The sequence below is a fragment of the Lissotriton vulgaris genome, chromosome 2_1, assembly GCF_964263255.1.
Source record: "Lissotriton vulgaris chromosome 2_1, aLisVul1.2, whole genome shotgun sequence".
Lineage (NCBI taxonomy): Eukaryota > Metazoa > Chordata > Amphibia > Caudata > Salamandridae > Lissotriton > Lissotriton vulgaris.
Window position 1 is genome coordinate 1,755,325,351 of NC_141687.1, and position 18,361 is coordinate 1,755,343,711.

At 43.9% G+C, this 18,361-nt stretch overlaps 1 protein-coding gene across 1 annotated transcript in view; it reads right to left on the reverse strand.

Annotated features, from left to right (window-relative positions):
• The window catches only part of LOC147733239 (malignant fibrous histiocytoma-amplified sequence 1 homolog), a 196,805-nt gene that overhangs the window by 127,324 nt on the left and 51,120 nt on the right, over nt 1-18,361 (reverse strand). The window contains exons 2-3 of the mRNA XM_086957801.1: nt 10,081-10,957; nt 1,573-1,867 (exon numbers count right to left, since the gene is read on the reverse strand). Of these exons, the coding sequence (XP_086813927.1) occupies nt 1,573-1,867; nt 10,081-10,957 (1,172 nt within the window). The remainder of the gene's footprint in view (nt 1-1,572; nt 1,868-10,080; nt 10,958-18,361) is intronic.

An 18,361-nucleotide genomic window follows, 5' to 3' on the forward strand; every position in this document is an offset into this window, starting at 1 on the left:
TGCTATGCGGTGTCTCTCACCCTCCCCTCCTCTTTCCCGCCTTCATTTCTGTTTACTTCCCCTGCTCCTACCCTCCTCCCCTGAATCTCTCCCCTTGCCTGCTTTTCCCCTTACGTATTTGTGCTTATTGTTTATCTCGACCTTACAAGTAACTGTGTTGCCATGCTCTAATAACTGTGTAACCTTTGTAACGATTTAACCTGTAACTATGCTCTGATACCTCCGGGTCTAGCCAGCGCTATATAAAACCTTTAAAATAAATAAATAAAATAAATAAATACATGCTTTTTGGCACAAAACATGTACATAGAGTGAACTGATGTTATCACTTCACTACCAATTGTTTTCTCTCTTGTATATGTGTGTCTCATATTGTATATCTATCCCTACACGATTTTCCTTACAGAACACTCATCCACAAAAAGGAGTATTACAACACACAATGCATGAATGAATGAGTGTGTGTAGATAGTATGCATGGTCATGCCTTTAACTGAAATATAACTGGTCAATAATTCTTATGCTACGGATCGAGGTCTTAAAAAAAGCCAGAAAACCCAGACGTGGACAATAATACAGTTGAAAAATGTTGACCATGGAGATGCAGGACCAATAATTATCCCCAACAGCCTCCAAAACGTTATTAAACATCCCTCTTGATTCCAAAAATAAATAATGATTAGCAGTACCTATGGGCATTGTTAACTTCACGTTTTGGGTCCCCTACACAACTTCAAAAAACAAGAAAAATTGGGCACCCCATTCATTCATGTAAGAATTCCAGACACATGTGGCAAACAAAATGATGAAGCATGCCACCTACATTAGTGTGTGAGGATTTCCCTTACATTTTCTTATGAAACCCATATATAGGACATATCCTGTACTAATATAATATCTTTATTGCTACCCCTTGATGCCCTGATTCCTGTCTGTTTATAAAACATACATTTGGGAGGATGCAGTCAGGGACGACCTACTCTTCTCCTTCCCTCACCTTTTTAATAAGTTAGCTTTTGATTTGCTTACTACCAAGTCCGTTTTAATTTCATTTGATTTCATTTCTGAGTCCTCTTTTCCATAGTGAATTAGTCTACAAGACATAAGACAGCCCCTCATAGCGATTAGTGGTTCTTGAAGGCAATTGGAGCTAACACTAAGCCAATCATATGTCAGGAGTCCCTGGTTTCCTTGCATCTTCCATGTTCTTTTCTGCTGCCAACCTCATCTGGCCCCACTTATTTTTTTTAAGACTGATGCTGCTACTAAAATCCAGCATAGGTGTTGGCCATGGAGAACGAACAATCTAGAGAACACTTTTAAAATCTGAGTAAAAACAACTTGCACAAATTGATTATAGAATTAACATAATTTCGATGTTGTATCATTTGGCATATAAAGATGAAAATAGCGTTATGTAGATGGAAGTAGAGGTGGCGTGGTTCGTAAAACTGGGGTAATATATAATGAACACAGAAGACTGATAACAATTATTAAATTAATAAAATATAAGGAGGAGATCTACACAGATTAATGGCTGAAGCATGTGATTATGTGTCTTTGAATACATACGCGTAGGCTGCAGTCCGCCATTTCTTTAAGTCTCTGCAACTGGTCCGAGTACAGCTCTGACTCTTTCTTGTCATCCATGTTGTGAATAAAGTGATTAAGAGTAGTCTTCCTTTGTTGCAACATGTCTGCAATCTTTCCCTCAATTTGGTGTTTCTTTGCCTCCACTTCTCCAACCATGCAGCAATCTTTGTGAGTTCCCAAGGGCAAGACCACTGCATCTGGCACTCGCATGAGTAGGTTGTTGATCCAGAACCCAACAAGATCATTAAAAACATCCTCATCGTCCGTCTGATATCTGGAAAAAGAAAGGGACCTCTTTGAGCAAGCTCCTCCATTAGACAGGCCATTCTTAAATACAACAAATTTCGGGAATCCAGATACTATGTTCATAAAGATACCTTCTGATATACAAAATGACTAACCATGTTTTTAATTCCCATCAAATCATTTCCATAAATATGAAGCAAGGCTTTTGCTCTTTTTTTCTTAGATGACATACATTCATTTCTTTCCACCTCAAGCATTTTAGAAGTGGTAATTTTTTTACCTGAACTGCTCATTCAAACTACTTAGGTCATTGTTTCAGAAGCGATATCAATTCTTCACAATGGTGTCATTCAATTCATTTCATTAATGGATTGTAGCACCTTTTCCTCAATCATTGTTCACGTCTTCAATCAATTACTGAGCCATCCATGTATAATGAAGAGGACACCATCATCACGCAGTGATGAAACTGAAGCCACGTATTGATTTACTTCATCATTTCACAAAAAGATGAATAATATCATTGTCACATAATGCGGACATTATCACAGAGTGATGACAATGTGTCAACGATTAAGCTGTTGTCACACAGAAATGGTTGGCATCATTATCTTACAGCGGTGACATCAAAGAGATGACCCTGTGGAACAGTGGTGGCCTTGTCACAAAGTGATAACATTTCAATACTGTGAAGAGTTTCTAAAATATTGATACGTCTCGTGGGGAATAAAGCCTCCTTCCTGGATCTGGAAAACCAAGGAGGATGGTAATGAAGGATCCAGCAGAAACTGGAAGAACCTCAATTAGAGCCTGTTGTGTTGGCACCTTTTTTAATCTTGAGTTCGAGCAAAGTAAGCCAACCTGACCTGCTGCTAGATCCTCTGCTCAGCCACTTGAGTCTTCCAGTGAGGTGCAAACTCCTTCAAAGACGGGGGCACATCAGCCATCCTTTCTAAAGTGGATGGCTCACCATCATGTCTGGCAGAGTTGGCACTGCCATGAAAAGGGGGCGCAAGTTCAGAGAGAAAAAACAGTGTCCAGAATAAGCACGTTAAGTAGGCAGGCTATGTAGGAATTGACAATGAAACTCGTGTTTGGGGTGCATTTCAAGAGATCGCATAGGTGGAAGAAATTCATAATTGTACATGAAAGTTGACAGAGTTCACAAAAAAGACCTACACCCTCACACTTAAAGTATCTCCTCCCAAGATAGAGACTGGCACTTTAGGAGAGAAACCACCTTTGTCATAACAGAGGACACAAAATACAGCTGATTTTCCCCAGCCAGTGTGGTGGCGGACATATATCCTGCACAAAGGCTGTGGACCAGAACTATCAGGTCTACTGCAATCATATCATAGACACCCTGGATAAGATTGCTCCTCTGAAAAATATAAAGAAAAGAAGGAAACACTCAGACCCTTGGTTTAGCGAGGAGCTGAAAACCCTGCGCAATCGGTGCAGACAGGCAGAAAGGAAGTGGCGAAGACTCTATTTAGAGTTTGATAAGCGGTTGCTAAAGATAGAGCAGGCTATATATAAAGGGGCTATTGCTAAAACAAAGGCGCTCTTCTATGCCACTACCATATTCCAATCACCTAATAGCACCAAAACGCTCTTTAACATCATAAGATACCTGTCTAACCCGGCCTGCATGAGCAATGAGGTGGTTGCAACTCAAAAACTGTGCGACAAAATCGCCGTCTTCTTTGAAGAAAAGATTGCTGAAATTGTGGGGGGACTTGCCCAGGGTAAGGCTAGCAGCCACGATTTATCACCTCAGACGGTTGAGGAGGAACCACGGGTAGTACCATCTATAGAGAGCTTTCCATCTCTTACAGAGTAGCTCTTTACCAGCTTGGCGCTTGGCATATCCTCAGGGTCCCCGCTAGATCCGCTTCCCCATAGGATCTGGAAGGACCATGGCCCGGAACTCTTCCCCTGGCTGCATTTGATCTGCTGCCAATCCCTGGAGGAAAGAGTAGTACCTGAGACATGGAAACAGGCAGTGGTAACCCCCCTACTAAAGAAGCCCTCGCTGGATCCATCCAACAATCCCGGGCCACTTTAGGCCCATATCTCTTCTGCCCTATCCCATAAAAATTTTGGAAAAGGCGGTCAGTAGGTCTCTGTCAAGCTATCTAGAAGATAACTGCATACTGGATAAGGACCAGTTTGGATTCCGTCCAGGCCATAGGACAGAAACTGCATTGGCAACCATGTTGGACACCTTGAGAATGCGAGCCGACAGCGGCAATTCATCAGTACTAGTACTGCTGGATATGTCGGCCGCATTCGACATGGTTAGCCATGCAGTTTTGCTAGGAGGTTAGAGAATCTCGGCGTGAAAGGTAAGGCCCAGAAATAGCTACAATCCTACCTGCTGGGCAGACAACAGGTAGTGACTTTGGCTCCCCTAAATCCCAGGTTCACCATGGAGTGCCACAGGGCTCGTCGATCAGCCCAATCCTTTTTAATATATATCTGCAGCCCCTGATCCCCATTATAAAATCCTACGGGATCGATTTAATCAACTATCCTGATGACACCCAGTTGGTGTTCTCCCTGGAAGGGAAGCATGCGGTGACCATGGATACTCTCCAGCGATGCATGCGAAAGGTCTCTGGCTGGCTTAATGCAAATTCCCTCCAATGCAACGAGGTGAAAACGGAGGTAGTCTACTGCTCGCTGGCCAAATTGAGTCAGCAACTACCTTGCTAGATCAGGCTCTCGTCAGGAGCCGACCCCTGCATCCCAGTTAAGACCGTGCAGAACCTTGGAGTATTGTTTGACGAAAACCTCCAACTGGTATCGCAAACTAATAAAACAATTAGTGTCTATTTTGGTCTGCTAAAAGCACTCAGACAGATTCTCCCTCTTTTGCCTGAAGAGACCCGACCTCTGGTGGTAAGGAGTGTAATCTTGGCTAGACTCGATTACTGTAACTCGTTATACCTGGGTGCCCCATTATACATCTTGCAGAGGCTCCAGAGAGTTCAGTCGTTCGCGGCCAAGTTAGCACTCAACAGACCTCATGGCTCTTCTTCCACAATGGCGTTGAGAGATCTACCCTGGTTGCCAATAAGAGACAGAGTCACATTCAAATCCTTATGTATTGTTTATAGAGTGCTACATAGCATGGGTCCTCTTCCATTGCAGGAAAGACTCACATGATATAAGCCCACTCGGTCTCTGCGCTCCTCCAGTCTAAGCCTGGCAGCCACCACCAAAGTCAGACGTTCCTGGATGGGAGGCAGAGCCTTCTGTACAGTAGCGTCCCGACTATGGAATGAGCTGCCCCAGAACATTAGGCAAGCCGATTCCTTGATAGGCTTCAGGAAAAGCCTAAAGACGTGGCTATTTGCCAAAGTCTGAAATCCTGGCGTTTATCATCCAGCTTTCTAATCTGTTAATTCCATCTGACTAGTTTTCTCTTCCAAAGCGCCAGGATACCCGCAGGGTGACAGTTGCGCTATATAAGAACAACATACAATACAATACAATACAAAGTTGAATACAAATTTTGAAAGCAAAACTCAAAATCATCCTATTGATCGAAATGTCACATTATTTGCTGTTTCAAACCAGTGATCCCACAGTTCATTCTTGTGGGTCGACTCCATTGTCAGAGCCCAGAAACTACCTCCCTGTACTTTTATTCTATTTTAAGCCTCACCACACACTACCACATTATGTGCGATTTCAGTCCTATGAAGCTCCACAAGCAGGGATGTTGCATTTTCTGAAGGTTTTAGCTACCACCTTCATATCTCTGACCTCTTAAAAGCAAGGCCAGTTATCATAGTGGATAAACCTATTCAGGCAAAAAATGTCCTCTGTCTCTTTCACCTGTACACCTGTGACAAAAATATGCTCTCCACTGGAATTTAGCACAATTTTGCTTCTAAAGGAATTAAAAAATGAAATCACCTAAACAAACAATACATGGACATGCCCAGTTGGATTCCAAGAACAAACCTCAAGATCTAACTTTGGAATCCAAGGGGCACATGCATCATTATAAATACTGTTCACAAAGGGGCAGATTTGCAGAATCTGGCCCTTTGCGACTGGTATTTTTGCACTTGGGATGCATCAACCTAAATGCAATCTCGCAATTTAGGTCATTGCAAATTTTGCGATTACCTAAATTGTGAATGCATTCAACAAATCGCAAATTGCGCCTCCCTAAATGCAATGCATGATGCACTTTAAAATTTCGATTTCGCAATTTGGGATAGCAAATTTTCATCAATTTAAAGTTGATGGTAATTTCCGAAAACTTTGAAAAATGCACAAAAGTGAATTTTTCAAAGTGCCATGTTGCACACACACATGCCCTTGGGGCATGTATGTGCGCAACATGTGATCACATTCAAACTTCAGGGATGCATCAGGGTGGCCTTTTGGCACCCTTGAAATTGCATGCGCAATTTGCGAGTACCTATTTGTACTCGCAAATTGTGAATGCAATTCCCATTCATTCCTACGGGCCTTAAGGTCCATAGGAATTAATGGGAAGCTATTCCTTAATTGCGAATTGTAATTTGCAATTCCAATTAAGGAATTTGTAGGAATTGCTAATATTTTAGCTAAACCTACATACAAATGGCAATTGCGATTCCATAATGGTGATTCCTTAATAATCTCAATTATGGAATCACAATTACCTACAATGATGCATATACCCCAAGTTATCACAATTAGGGCAATTCTGCATAGCCACGTTTGCCTAGTAGGTTTCATTACTAACACATGAACGCAGACCATTTAATGGCTAGGAATTGAAGTAATTGTAGGCAGGGTGTACTTATTTATATGAAGCTTAAAAAGGACAAAACTTGAGACTTCAACGTTTTATGAACCACAAAATAAAGACTATAATTTGGATATAGCTGCCTGTGATCTCATTTGCACTGCATATATCCCATAGATGAAGCAGGCTTTGCATCACTATGAATGTCCTATCCGTACCAATATAATCATTTACATATATCATGGAGGGGGATTAAACATTTCCACATTTTGGACATCATTAACTCATCCTTAGGAGATTCTCTGCAAGTACGTTGAACGAAAGAGAAGCTAAAATGCATCATCCCCTATCCCTTATGGGGGGATGTCCGTCTGTGTGGACGTCGGCGTGGTGGCCATCCTGCCTCGGAGAAACACCAGTTCCCTGCCAGGAAGCCAGGAATCTTGGGATGTGGCTAGATACCAACCTTGCCTTTGAATCCCAGATTGGTCGTGTGGTGGGGACATGCTTTGGAGTCCTAAGAACTCTGAGAAAGGTCTTGGATTTCCTGCCCACTTCCGCTCGTCGGACGCTGGTGCATGCCTTAGTCACCTCACGCCTAGATTACGGCAATTTGCTGTATCTGGGGGCCACGGGAAAGGCTCTCAATCGCCTATAGGTACTGCAAAATGCTGCCGCTCGCCTTATCTTGAGGCTCCCAAGAAGATCTCCCTCTAGGGCAGCACTTCAGGCTCTGCACTGGCTGCCTGTGAGGAGTAGGGTGGAATTCAAAGCCCTTGCCACGTGTCACCGGATTCTGGGTGGCAAAGCCCCTGCCCCGCTTCAAAGTCTGGTGACCAGGTATGAGCCCACTAGGACTCTGCGCTCCTCCTGTACAGGCCTCCTGAAAATTCCTAGAATTAGGAAAGCGCGTATGGGGGGAAGGTCGTTCACATTCCTGGCACCGAAGCACTGGAATGACCTTCCGTCTGAGATACGCCTGGAGTCATCAGAATCCGTGTTCAGAAGGAAACTTAAGACCTACCTATTCAGACGGTAGCCGGTTGCGCTTGCTGTTAACTGCTTACCCCACTTTTATAGCGCGGGGACACGCCTGTAGGCGTACACCAGGCGCTTTACAAATGCCCCTAATAATAATAATTATAGGACTTTGAATCATATATATATCAATCCTGCCATGTGTTAGGCCTAACTCAGACCCACAAGTATTGAAGTACAGCATGCTAATTATGAACTGGCCATTCGGAATAGTATGCTTATTCAGTCTGTCCCACAATGGTCAGGCAGCAAGTATGTCAGCATAGACAATATTAAAAAGCAAGCAACACGATGTATTCTTTTTTTGCATTGCAAGTATATATTGCTGGAGCATTGCCTGTTCCTTATTGAATGCTGCTTGTGGCATGCTGAAGATATTATTTTTCTAGTGACAATATATATTTTGTGAAACAAATTTGTAGATATAGCAACAAATACAATGGGGGTGACAGGCTCTAAGGAGTATCTTTCCTTGCTCATATCAGAATAACTGAAGCTCTCAACCAGCATCAAGGATATGCGTTATGGTTGCACACATGACACATATAGGAGCAAATAATCTGTGTCTACTGTTCCAAGTTATTGTAATCTTTTTTTCCAGGATACCATCGAGGCTAAGCACTTGACCCCATTTTACACTAAGTATCCTTAATAATTCAATAGTTGGAACTTCTAACATTATAATATGACTTAGACAAATGTTGCTATCTAATATGATTTGTATTTCTTACTGAAGCTAATGCTCCCATGTTGCAGTAGGCCCTCTGCTTAAATGTCTGATTAAAACTTCCTTAGCTACCACATGCCAGTACAATTTATAGCATATTGTGTTGGCATCTTCTAGCTGTTCAGAAATAGATTTTTCCTATCGGATGAGTAATTTCTTTGGTTGCAATACATATTTTACCATTTTCTTTATATTGTTAGTTCTTTGCTTCACACTTTTTTTGGATAACTTAAAATCAATCTGTTAATCACTTATTTTCTGTTAAATAAAAGTATGGTTATTTTATTGAGTTAAGTCTCAATTCCTCCCTTTAGCTGAAGTAATAACTCTGCACCTAACATTTTGTAACACTTCAACAAACATGCTGTTAACTATGGTAGATACTCTGACATACTCTGCAAAACATTGATTCACAAACACTCAAAAACATTTGCCCTGTTATTATTACACTTCACAATCGTGTGATAAAAAGCAACAAGCTATCCCCTCTCTGTATTAAATGGAAGATAATTTATTAAGACACTGACTCAACTTCTATTGTTCAAGAAAAACATAGTGGTTGTGTATCTCTTATAAAAATGAATCTGGCTTATTAACATAGTCCGTACCTTCATAGCGGACAATTTGTCATAGAGAGTGTTACTGTCTTTTGCCTCATCTTTGATTCAGCACATACCACATGCTGGCTCTGGAAAAAGTAGGTTTGTATGGTGTTCCCGGGAAACTATAATCTGTTCACTACAATACTCTGTGCTACAAACTAAAGGGCTTATTTAGCATTAGATATGTTGTATGTTGTTCTGCTAGGGTAGCAGAGGGATGTACTCTGCTGCTCAGGCAGACTACAGCACGTCAGATTTAGAGATCTCTAGCTGCCTGGAGAATATCTCTGAGTCCTCTGTAGAGTAACACCATGGCAGCTCGTCTGAAGACACTGACACTTTGCTCTATGGGTACCAATGTTCGGTGCACCTGCATAGGAAATGTTTTTGTTTTTGAAAAACAAACTCCCAAAGTAGGAGTTCGCTTTTAAAAAACAAAGTATAAACGTTCCCAGCAGGTTGGGAATGTTCTCCTAAAATGTGTGGTTATTCATTTGTTTTACAGTTTACTGATGGTCCAAACAGGAAAAAGTATGCCACAAGGTCTGCCCTAAATAGGGGAAGATAATTTGAGGTACTTCGATCAATGGTCCAACGGCTGTAGGGCTGTTTGGTCAAAAGTTTCCACTGGCAGAACCAGCAGAGGCTCTGCCGGCAGAAACAGGACAGCCAAATAGAGTAGGAGAACCTGAAGTTTGCCAGACATGGTACTCCACCATGTTTGTGGCAGAGCACCCTTTCCACCAAACTCTAAATGAGCTCCTATATCTCTTACAACATATCATATTCTTAATATAAATCCTCTGAAATAGGTAAGTATACTCTAACCAAGAAGATCACCTAAGCTCCGGGCATATTCATATGCTGTTATGGTATTCTCAGATTCAGCACATTATCATGGTGAATGAGTAGCACGTTGTTACATAGACAAAGTAGTAAATCAACCACTGGTTTAATAAGCCTTCCTCTTGATGTAAGGAATGCAGTGATGGAGAGTGGATTTATAGATGATATTTCAGCATGTGCATAAATGTTTTTAGCCATACTTTTGTGAGACAGTATCAAGAATGAAAATCTTGGTTACACAATCAATCAAGGTAATTTAGGATAGAAAGTACCTTTGCAGATTGATGGCTAGAAGCACAAGTGCCTGGGGGGTGATAAAGACATGGTGTGTCAGATAGTATTCCATCTGGCCAGCAAAGTCCCAAAAGAGAAACATGAAGTCCTGTATCTGAAACTTGCTGATCTCAATCCCGACCGTTCGATCTTCTCTGGACACAGACACAACTCTTCCCTGGCTAAGGCTTCTACATAAAGTTGATTTTCCAGCCATGGTTGCCCCTAAGAACATTGTCTTCACTCTCTTGTCCTCTTCCGCCTTGCCGTTCTGAAGCTGCATGAAATAGTTCCTGATCTGCTTGAGACCCCCAATGCATACTTCCTCTGGTGGTTCTCTTAGCCTGTTGGAAGTCGCCTTGAACTTCTTCAGTGGTAGATTCAGGAAAAGCTGCACAGGAAGTTTCCTCAGTTTATTGTTCTCAACATAGAGTTCATCCAATCTCCTCAACTCAAGGATGACATCTGGGAAAGTCCTGATCCAGTTGTGTGATAGGTTGAGGTATTGGAGACTCTGACAAGTTGCTAAGTCTTTAGGAAGAGCAGCTATTCTATTGTTGCTAAGTTTGAGAAATGTAAGACAGGGTAGGAAGTGAAACACCCCTTCTGGGACAAGCTGGATTTTGTTCTGGTTCAGTTCCAGCTTCTCAAGATGTACTAGGGTCCTAATTTCCATTGGGAATTCGGAAAGCTCATTTTTGGATAAAGTTAGTATCTTCAGGTAAAGGAGATTGGAAATTCCACTAATATTTTTCAGTTTGTTACGATCCAATTTAAGGCTGCCGATGTTGGTGTCTTGCAAAACATCCGATGGGATAACTTTCAGCCTCTCCATGGAAAGGTCTAGATGTCTTTGTAATGTTTCCCTCATTTGATCTAAAAAAAAGAAACAAAATTGGTTACCATTGTTTACCTGCAGCTGTAATCTATGCAGTCATGCATCCAACTACTGATTGCTGATTAGGGTCAGTAGGCCCACCTATTAAGTCGATTTCACCACCTCCTTCTACTCTGTCACCAAATATTCCTTTACTTGGATTACAAACATTTTAAAAGCTGTGTGAAGATTTGAGTTAGATTTAAAGTCTGCATTCCTATCAGGGGTTCTGTGATTCAATAATGCAGCCTCCTCTCAGTTCAGGGAGATTATTTTCTAAACAGTTTATTTAGATTTATTGTCCAGTGTACAACGGCACCTCACACCAGTTTCAAGAAGTGAATTAGCTGTGCAGCCAACCCCAATGCCAGGCGTTGCGTGACACCACTGCGCTCCAGATCAAAGAATGACCTTTTTGTCAAATGAGGGTGTGCAGCTCATAAAGTCCAATAGTCAAATATTGATGTAAAAATAATTTTTTTATTCCAAATTTGTAAAAATCATCAAACTAAGACACACCAGCCAACATGTTTCATTCCCATGCTGGGAACTTTATCAGGGCAATGAAAGAATGACAACTTGAATGTACCCTCTCACAATGGCAATTGTTATTGTTCCGTACTATCAAGAAGGGTGGATTCTCCCAAGGTCAATATGCATCCTTATGTATGCCTTAAAGGCCGTTGTTTTGTTGATTCTCCCTCTTCATTTGCACACCAAGAGGGAGAATCACACATTCAAAGTTCAGATCTTGTTTGGAAGGAGTTATCAGACCTGCGATTGTTGTACTTGTCCCCAGTGCAATACACGAACCGCAAAAAACTAGAAATTATCAAAAAGAAAACAAAGGTTTAAGAGTGCATACTTGCTTTCTTTCGGTTGGACTCCAGTGCATTACACTGGACCGACGTACATAAAAATTATTTCAACAAAAAAGCGGCCTATAAGGCATACATAAGGACGTACATTGACCTTGGAAGAATCCACCCTACTTGATAGTACAGATCGCTAACATTTGCCATTGTGAGAGGGTACATTCAAGTTGTCATTGTTTCATTGCCCTGATGAAGTTCCCAGCCTGGGAATGAAATGCGTTGGCTGGAGTGTCTTAGTTTGATGATTTTTAAAAATTTGGAATAAAGAAATTATTTTTACATCAATATTTGACTATTGGACTTTATGAGCTGCGCACCCCCATTTGACAAAAAAGTTTATTTAGATTTTTATCTAGTCTTTAATTCACAATAATCCCATTGTTCGAAATTTTGTGCAATCTTTTATTACTATCAAAAAGGAGGTCCTTAAGGGGGAAGTGTAACCTCAGACTTCCAGAGCAATAGTATTGTAAAGAAACTTTTCTGCAAGTTCCTTAGTTATGTGATAAGTGCATTTGCTTTGCCAATTACATTCATATAATGCAAAAACGGTTCATAACAATATAACACATTATTTACATTTATCGCAGGACAAAGTGCTCCTACAAAGTAATGGTGTAGTGAGACTGAGTAATGTGACAAAAAAGTGTGCTTGTGCTATACGCAAAAATGTATACATGTGACTGATGGGGATGATATGTTGTTTTAAATGGCACTCATCCTATGAGTATTAAAAAGCCCCAATCAGAATGCTAAAATCAGTCAACATGCGTTATTGTCGGCGTTTTGACCCTTTAACACAATTACTTAGAATAGGGCTATCATCAGGACAGAGTAAGAGCAGGAGACACTAGAGGATTGGAGCACAGAAACCAGCACCCGTAGATGTGTCAGTCGCATTTGCATGGGAAAACCTCCGCGAACTGTATGAAAGTAGCAAGGGACTACGTCGATATTTCTTACAGGCACAGCTGGGGTAAACCATCTACTACCGCTTGTATCCAAATTGAAGGCGAAAATGAAATGTTGGTTAAGTAATTCTCAAGGCCCTCAACTATTCAGAGAAGAAATGTCACCAACGTGCAGTGAACAAAGGCTATTTTTATCAGCACTCTTTGTGTATGAAAATACATGTAAATATTATCTCTGCGCGCCCAGAAATGGTAATTTCTTGGCAACAGGAAGTTGTATATCAGCTTCAGTGGAAGACGCTGGGTGGATCTGAACTCATCCCAATAAAAATTATATTAGAGGCTGTGATGGAGTAGACAGATCCGGCCCACTCACTGCGCTTATCTAATACGTTGCGAACAAATGGGAGTACTTTTATTGGGATGAGTTGTGTTAGGGAAATTTGTAAAGCGTGCAATTACCCTTCGGTTCAGGTCCACACAGCCTTAAAAGCTGGCAGTTATACACATTATTTACCCACATCAAATACAGCTCAATTGAGGGTACAGTTTTAGTCGGACAATGGGCAAGAACTGCAGGTTTCTGCAATTTATTCCTTCCCTGTTATCTGTAATACGAGTTAAGAGATACTGTTTGACCCAAGTATAATTCACTTTCACAATTCTTTCAGGAAAAGTAAACTAGCTTGGGCAGCACAAAGCTATAAATTCAGTTTTAATACAACTCAGCCAAGGATTCGCTCACATATTATCCAGGGAAAGGAAGCCCCAGATGGATTGGTTCGCTCTTGTGCCAGAGGAGATCCACCATAGCAATGGCATAAGGTTGATAGTGTCCGAAATATATTTGAGTCCTAATTCCTCATGGGTAGCATAGGTTGAGGTGCTTTGCGGGACAGCCAGTAGGCACCTAGCAAACTTGCTGTCTTCAACCTGAATAGTATTGCAATCCCGGTGCCCCCAAATGTTACAACCATAGCATGTGACAGATACACAATTAGATGTGAAGCAGAGCCTTTACCAGTTTCCTCGCCACACTTGCACTAAAATCCATAATGACCTACAAGAAAGTGCTAACATAAGTCTTTTCGAAAAGAGTAAAGGGCCCCAGGTGTACATATTATCAAGGAGAAAGACCAGATAGTTATAAGTATGGTTTTGGATGATCTTTAAATTATTGCAAACATGGGCTTTCAATTTGGCAGGCTTAACACCAGTAACCAAGACAAAAGATTTTGTGTTATTATTTAGGAAGTCTAAACTAGTCATAAAGTCGGCAAAAGAATCGAGTAGCAGTTGAAGCCCTAAAGCCGTCCTTGACATAAGGACGGAATCATCTGCATATAAGAGAGCTGGTAGTGGGCAGGTAACTGCATGAGGGGCGTCACATTGTTTGCCCAACAACACCTCCTCTAAACCATTACTATAGATGGTGAATAAAATGGGGGGAAACATGCACCCCTGCCTGACACCTCAGGTTATAGTGAAGCGGTCATGAGCAGTCCTCCCCGAATCTAAACAATACGGACATCCCCATGTGTTCCCCGAAAAGTGTACCAAAGCTGGATTAACACCTAAAAACAACAACATTTACCAAAGCTTCAAGCAAATCACCCATTAAACGTTGACATTAGGTTCATAAAACCGAACAAAAGAGTATCCTTTTTGGCCACCATGTACTTCTGAATTAGTAAATGCAGATTCAAACTCTGATCAATAGTGCTCCGGCCAGGCCTGAACCCGTACTGTGAGTCGGAGATGATGTTATTCTCCACGGCCATCAAAGACTACCTTTCCAAAACCGCCTGACCTAAATCCTTGACAGTAGTATCGATCAGAAACATGGGACTATAAGATCTTGGATCTTCTTGATCTCCCTTTTTAGGTTTTGACTGGCGAAGCGCACGTAGTGCGCATGCGCCAAAAAACCTTATGATATGTGTGTGTGGGGTTGGGTATACGCCCCCTCCTCCCATTGGCTAGCTCCATAAATGGAGGCTAGCCATTGGGAGAGGGCTCTGTCCATCAATCTCGGACCAGATTCGGGGGCGTTCCTGAGAATTTTTGGTTTTTGGCGACGTCAGCCGAAAGCCTGTTCTCGGGAACGCCCCCGAATCTCGGCCGGGATTGACGGCACCCGTGGTCTCCTCTTCGCCTCTCCTCCCCCTTTCGCCGTGCGATATGGGGACGTCTCGGCTCGGTGCCCTCACTACCCTGACCCCAGCGCTGCTTGGCTTGACTGGTGTCCAGCTCCCGGAGTGATCTGCGCTGTCACCGCAGTATGAAAAGGACTGCAAAATAGACGCGGACACGGAGAAAACACCCCCTTTGGAGAGCGCGCGTGCTGCATGCGCGCTGCACAGATGGCGTTTTCTTGGGTGATCTGTGTGTAATTATGACCCGTCTGTGGGTGGTACTTGAGTACGCCTCGTTATTATCTCTTCTGACGGGCTCTGGGGGCCTTACTCCGTGTGTTATTCCCCGCTGCTGTAATAATCGGCTGTCGGCCGAGGCGGTATTGTATGGTCGTAGCCTTTCTGCTGCCGAGGTTGATTTGAGTACAAAGGCCACGCATCATGGATTCTAATGAGGGATAATTGATGCGGACGCGTCACCGTCCAGTAGCCCTGCGCTGGGTCAGGTGTGCTGGAGTTCATTATCGTCGGAGTGGCATTGAGGAACATCTGGCAGCGCGGAGGGTTGAGGCCCAGCGACTCCCAAAACAGATAAGGTTCTTGCGGGCACGATCCGGTGAGGTAAAAAGAGGAAGAGCAGGAGGAGGTGAGGCGGAGGGGCTGGCACGGTGTTATGTCAGCAGTCGTCTCTGTCTCCTAACCTTGGAATTCCCTGGAAATGGCACGACTTTCTTGCCCGAAGAAGTGTGTTGGGGGGGGGAAGGGCGCGGTGGGAGGTTCTTGTTTCTAAATAGAGGCCAAGGATTGAATGGTCTGGATACACTCATATTTGCGCCTCGTGCTCACAACTTGGAGGCCACTAGGGCAAACCCAGGCCGCAGGAAGAGTGCGTGTACCAAGACTGAACAAAAAAAAAAAGGCGGGGGGTGGGGGTGGGGGTGTTTGTCTCTTTCCCCATCCCATAAACACCTCCAAAGCAGGATCCGCAGGACACTGGAAATGTCCGCCCCCATAGACCGTAAAGACTACGAACGTCTGTCGGGGACCTATTGGTGGTTCTTCTAGAGGCCCGGTGACTGTCTGCAAGAAGCCCCCTGTCTAATACTATTGTTAAATGATGTCCAGACGAGTTGTCAAACTTCAATGCTGCTGGTGACACCGCCGGTTTGTGTGCGCCTACACGTCTGTGTGAGCTCCTGCTCGGTGACTGCTCGTGTATGACCATGTCCATGTGTGTCTGTTGTGACTGCTCTGACTATCTTCGTTGATGGGAACAGGAAGCGTAAGGGATTTATCCCCTCCCCCCCCTAGATTTTGGAGTGGAGGGGACACGCGGTAGAAGTTTAGGTCGACAGAAAAACTGCGCACTTCCACTGTTGACATCCGCATGGGATGACGGCCCTGCTGCTTTCGACCTGCTGACCGGCCTAAGGCTTCAGACAGGGTCGGATCTATTCTCTGGGGCCCGAGGACAAATTCCCGAGGTCAGATGTAGGTGTTGTTTGTCAGGTCTGGGGCAGGGTCCCCATTTAGCACATTGTCATTCTCCATAGAATGCGTCTCCTTCTATCCTGGGCCAAGGGCCCAGCATGGAGGACTCTGCCCTGCTTCTGTGTAGGAGTTCACATCCTCCTGGCAAAGGGAGGTGCTGGGGGCTATTGGAGTTCCTCTTTGATAAGGTGATGCATCTTTTTGATGCAACTCACCTCAAATACAGACATACATGGGAAAGCAAACCTGCTCCATCCATACCTGTTTGACACTTTATGGAACTGCTTTGCTTTGTCAACAAATGCCCCGAGCAACGTCTTTGTGACAGTGAGTGCAGAGTGACAGTGAGTGCAGAGTGACAGTGAGTGCAGAGTGATGGTGAGTGCAGAGTGACGGTGAGTGCAGAGTGAGAGTGAGTGCAGAGTGAGAGTGAGTGCAGAGTGACAGTGAGTGCAGAGTGACAGTGAGTGCAGAGTGACAGTGAGTGCGAGTGACAGTGAGTGCGAGTGACAGTGAGTGCAGACTGAGTGCAGAGTGAGTGTGAGTGCAGACTGAGTGAGGAGTGAGTGCGAGTGCAGACTGAGTGCAGAGTGAGTGCGAGTGCAGAGTGAGTGCGAGTGCAGACTGAGTGCAGAGTGAGTGCGAGAGCAACAGTGAGTGCAGAGTGAGTGCGACAGTGACAGTGAGTGCGACATTGACAGTGAGTGCAGAGAGTGCGAGAGTGACAGTGAGTGCAAGTGAGTCCGAGTGACAGTGAGTGCGAGTGAGTGTGAGTGCAGACTGAGTGCAGAGTGAGTGCGAGAGCAACAGTGAGTGCAGAGTGAGTGCGACAGTGACAGTGAGTGCGACAGTGACAGTGAGTGCAGAGAGTGCGAGAGTGACAGTGAGTGCGAGTGAGTGCGAGTGACAGTGAGTGCGAGTGACAGTGAGTGCAGAGTGACAGTGAGTGCAGAGTGAGAGTGAGTGAGTGCAGAGTGACAGTGAGTGCAGAGTGACAGTGAGTGCAGAGTGAGTGAGGAGTGAGTGCGAGTGCAGACTGAGTGCAGAGTGAGTGCGAGTGCAGAGTGAGTGCGAGTGCAGACTGAGTGCAGAGTGAGTGCGAGAGCAACAGTGAGTGCAGAGTGAGTGCGAGAGCGACAGTGAGTGCAGCGTGAGTGCGAGAGCGACAGTGAGTGCAGCGTGAGTGCGAGAGCGACAGTGAGTGCAGAGTGAGTGCGAGAGCGACAGTGAGTGCAGAGTGAGTGCGAGAGTGAGAGTGCAGAGTGACAGTGAGTGCAGAGTGAGTGCAGAGTGACAGTGAGTGCAGAGTGAGTGCAGAGTGACAGTGAGTGCAGACTGACTGCAGAGTGACAGTGACTGCAGAGTGACAGTGACTGCAGAGTGACAGTGACTGCAGTGTGTGAGTGTGCAGGGTGCACATTGTGTGAGTGTGCAGGGTGAGCAGTGTGTGAATGTGTAGGGGCAGTGTGTGAGTGTGCAGGAAACAAACACTCAAACTAAGTCCACCACACACTACTGCATATACTAGTGAATACAGTCATCTCTTTATACAGAAAAAAATGAGTTATATTTAGAGGGGTCGGAGTGGGACACAGTGGGTGGATGGATGCATGATGGATGGATGTATGCATGATGCATGGATGTATGGGTGGATGCATGGATGGGTTGTTGGTTGGATGGGTTGGTGGATTGCATAAATTGTTGAGGGATTGGCTGTATATATGCATCTATCCATCCACCCATCCATCTATCCATACACCCATCCATACACCCATCCATGCATGCACCCATGCATGCATCCACCAACTCATCTATGCAAGCATTACAACAAGAGCCCGCAGCTCTCCTTCGTCTCTCCTCGCCCCCCCTTCCCTGAGCCCGCAGCTCTCCTTCGTCTCTCCTCTCCCCCCTTCCCTGTGCCCTGCCCTGCTATTGTAAATGACAATGCCATTTATTTATGTTAAAAAAAACATAAATAAAAAAATGTCAAG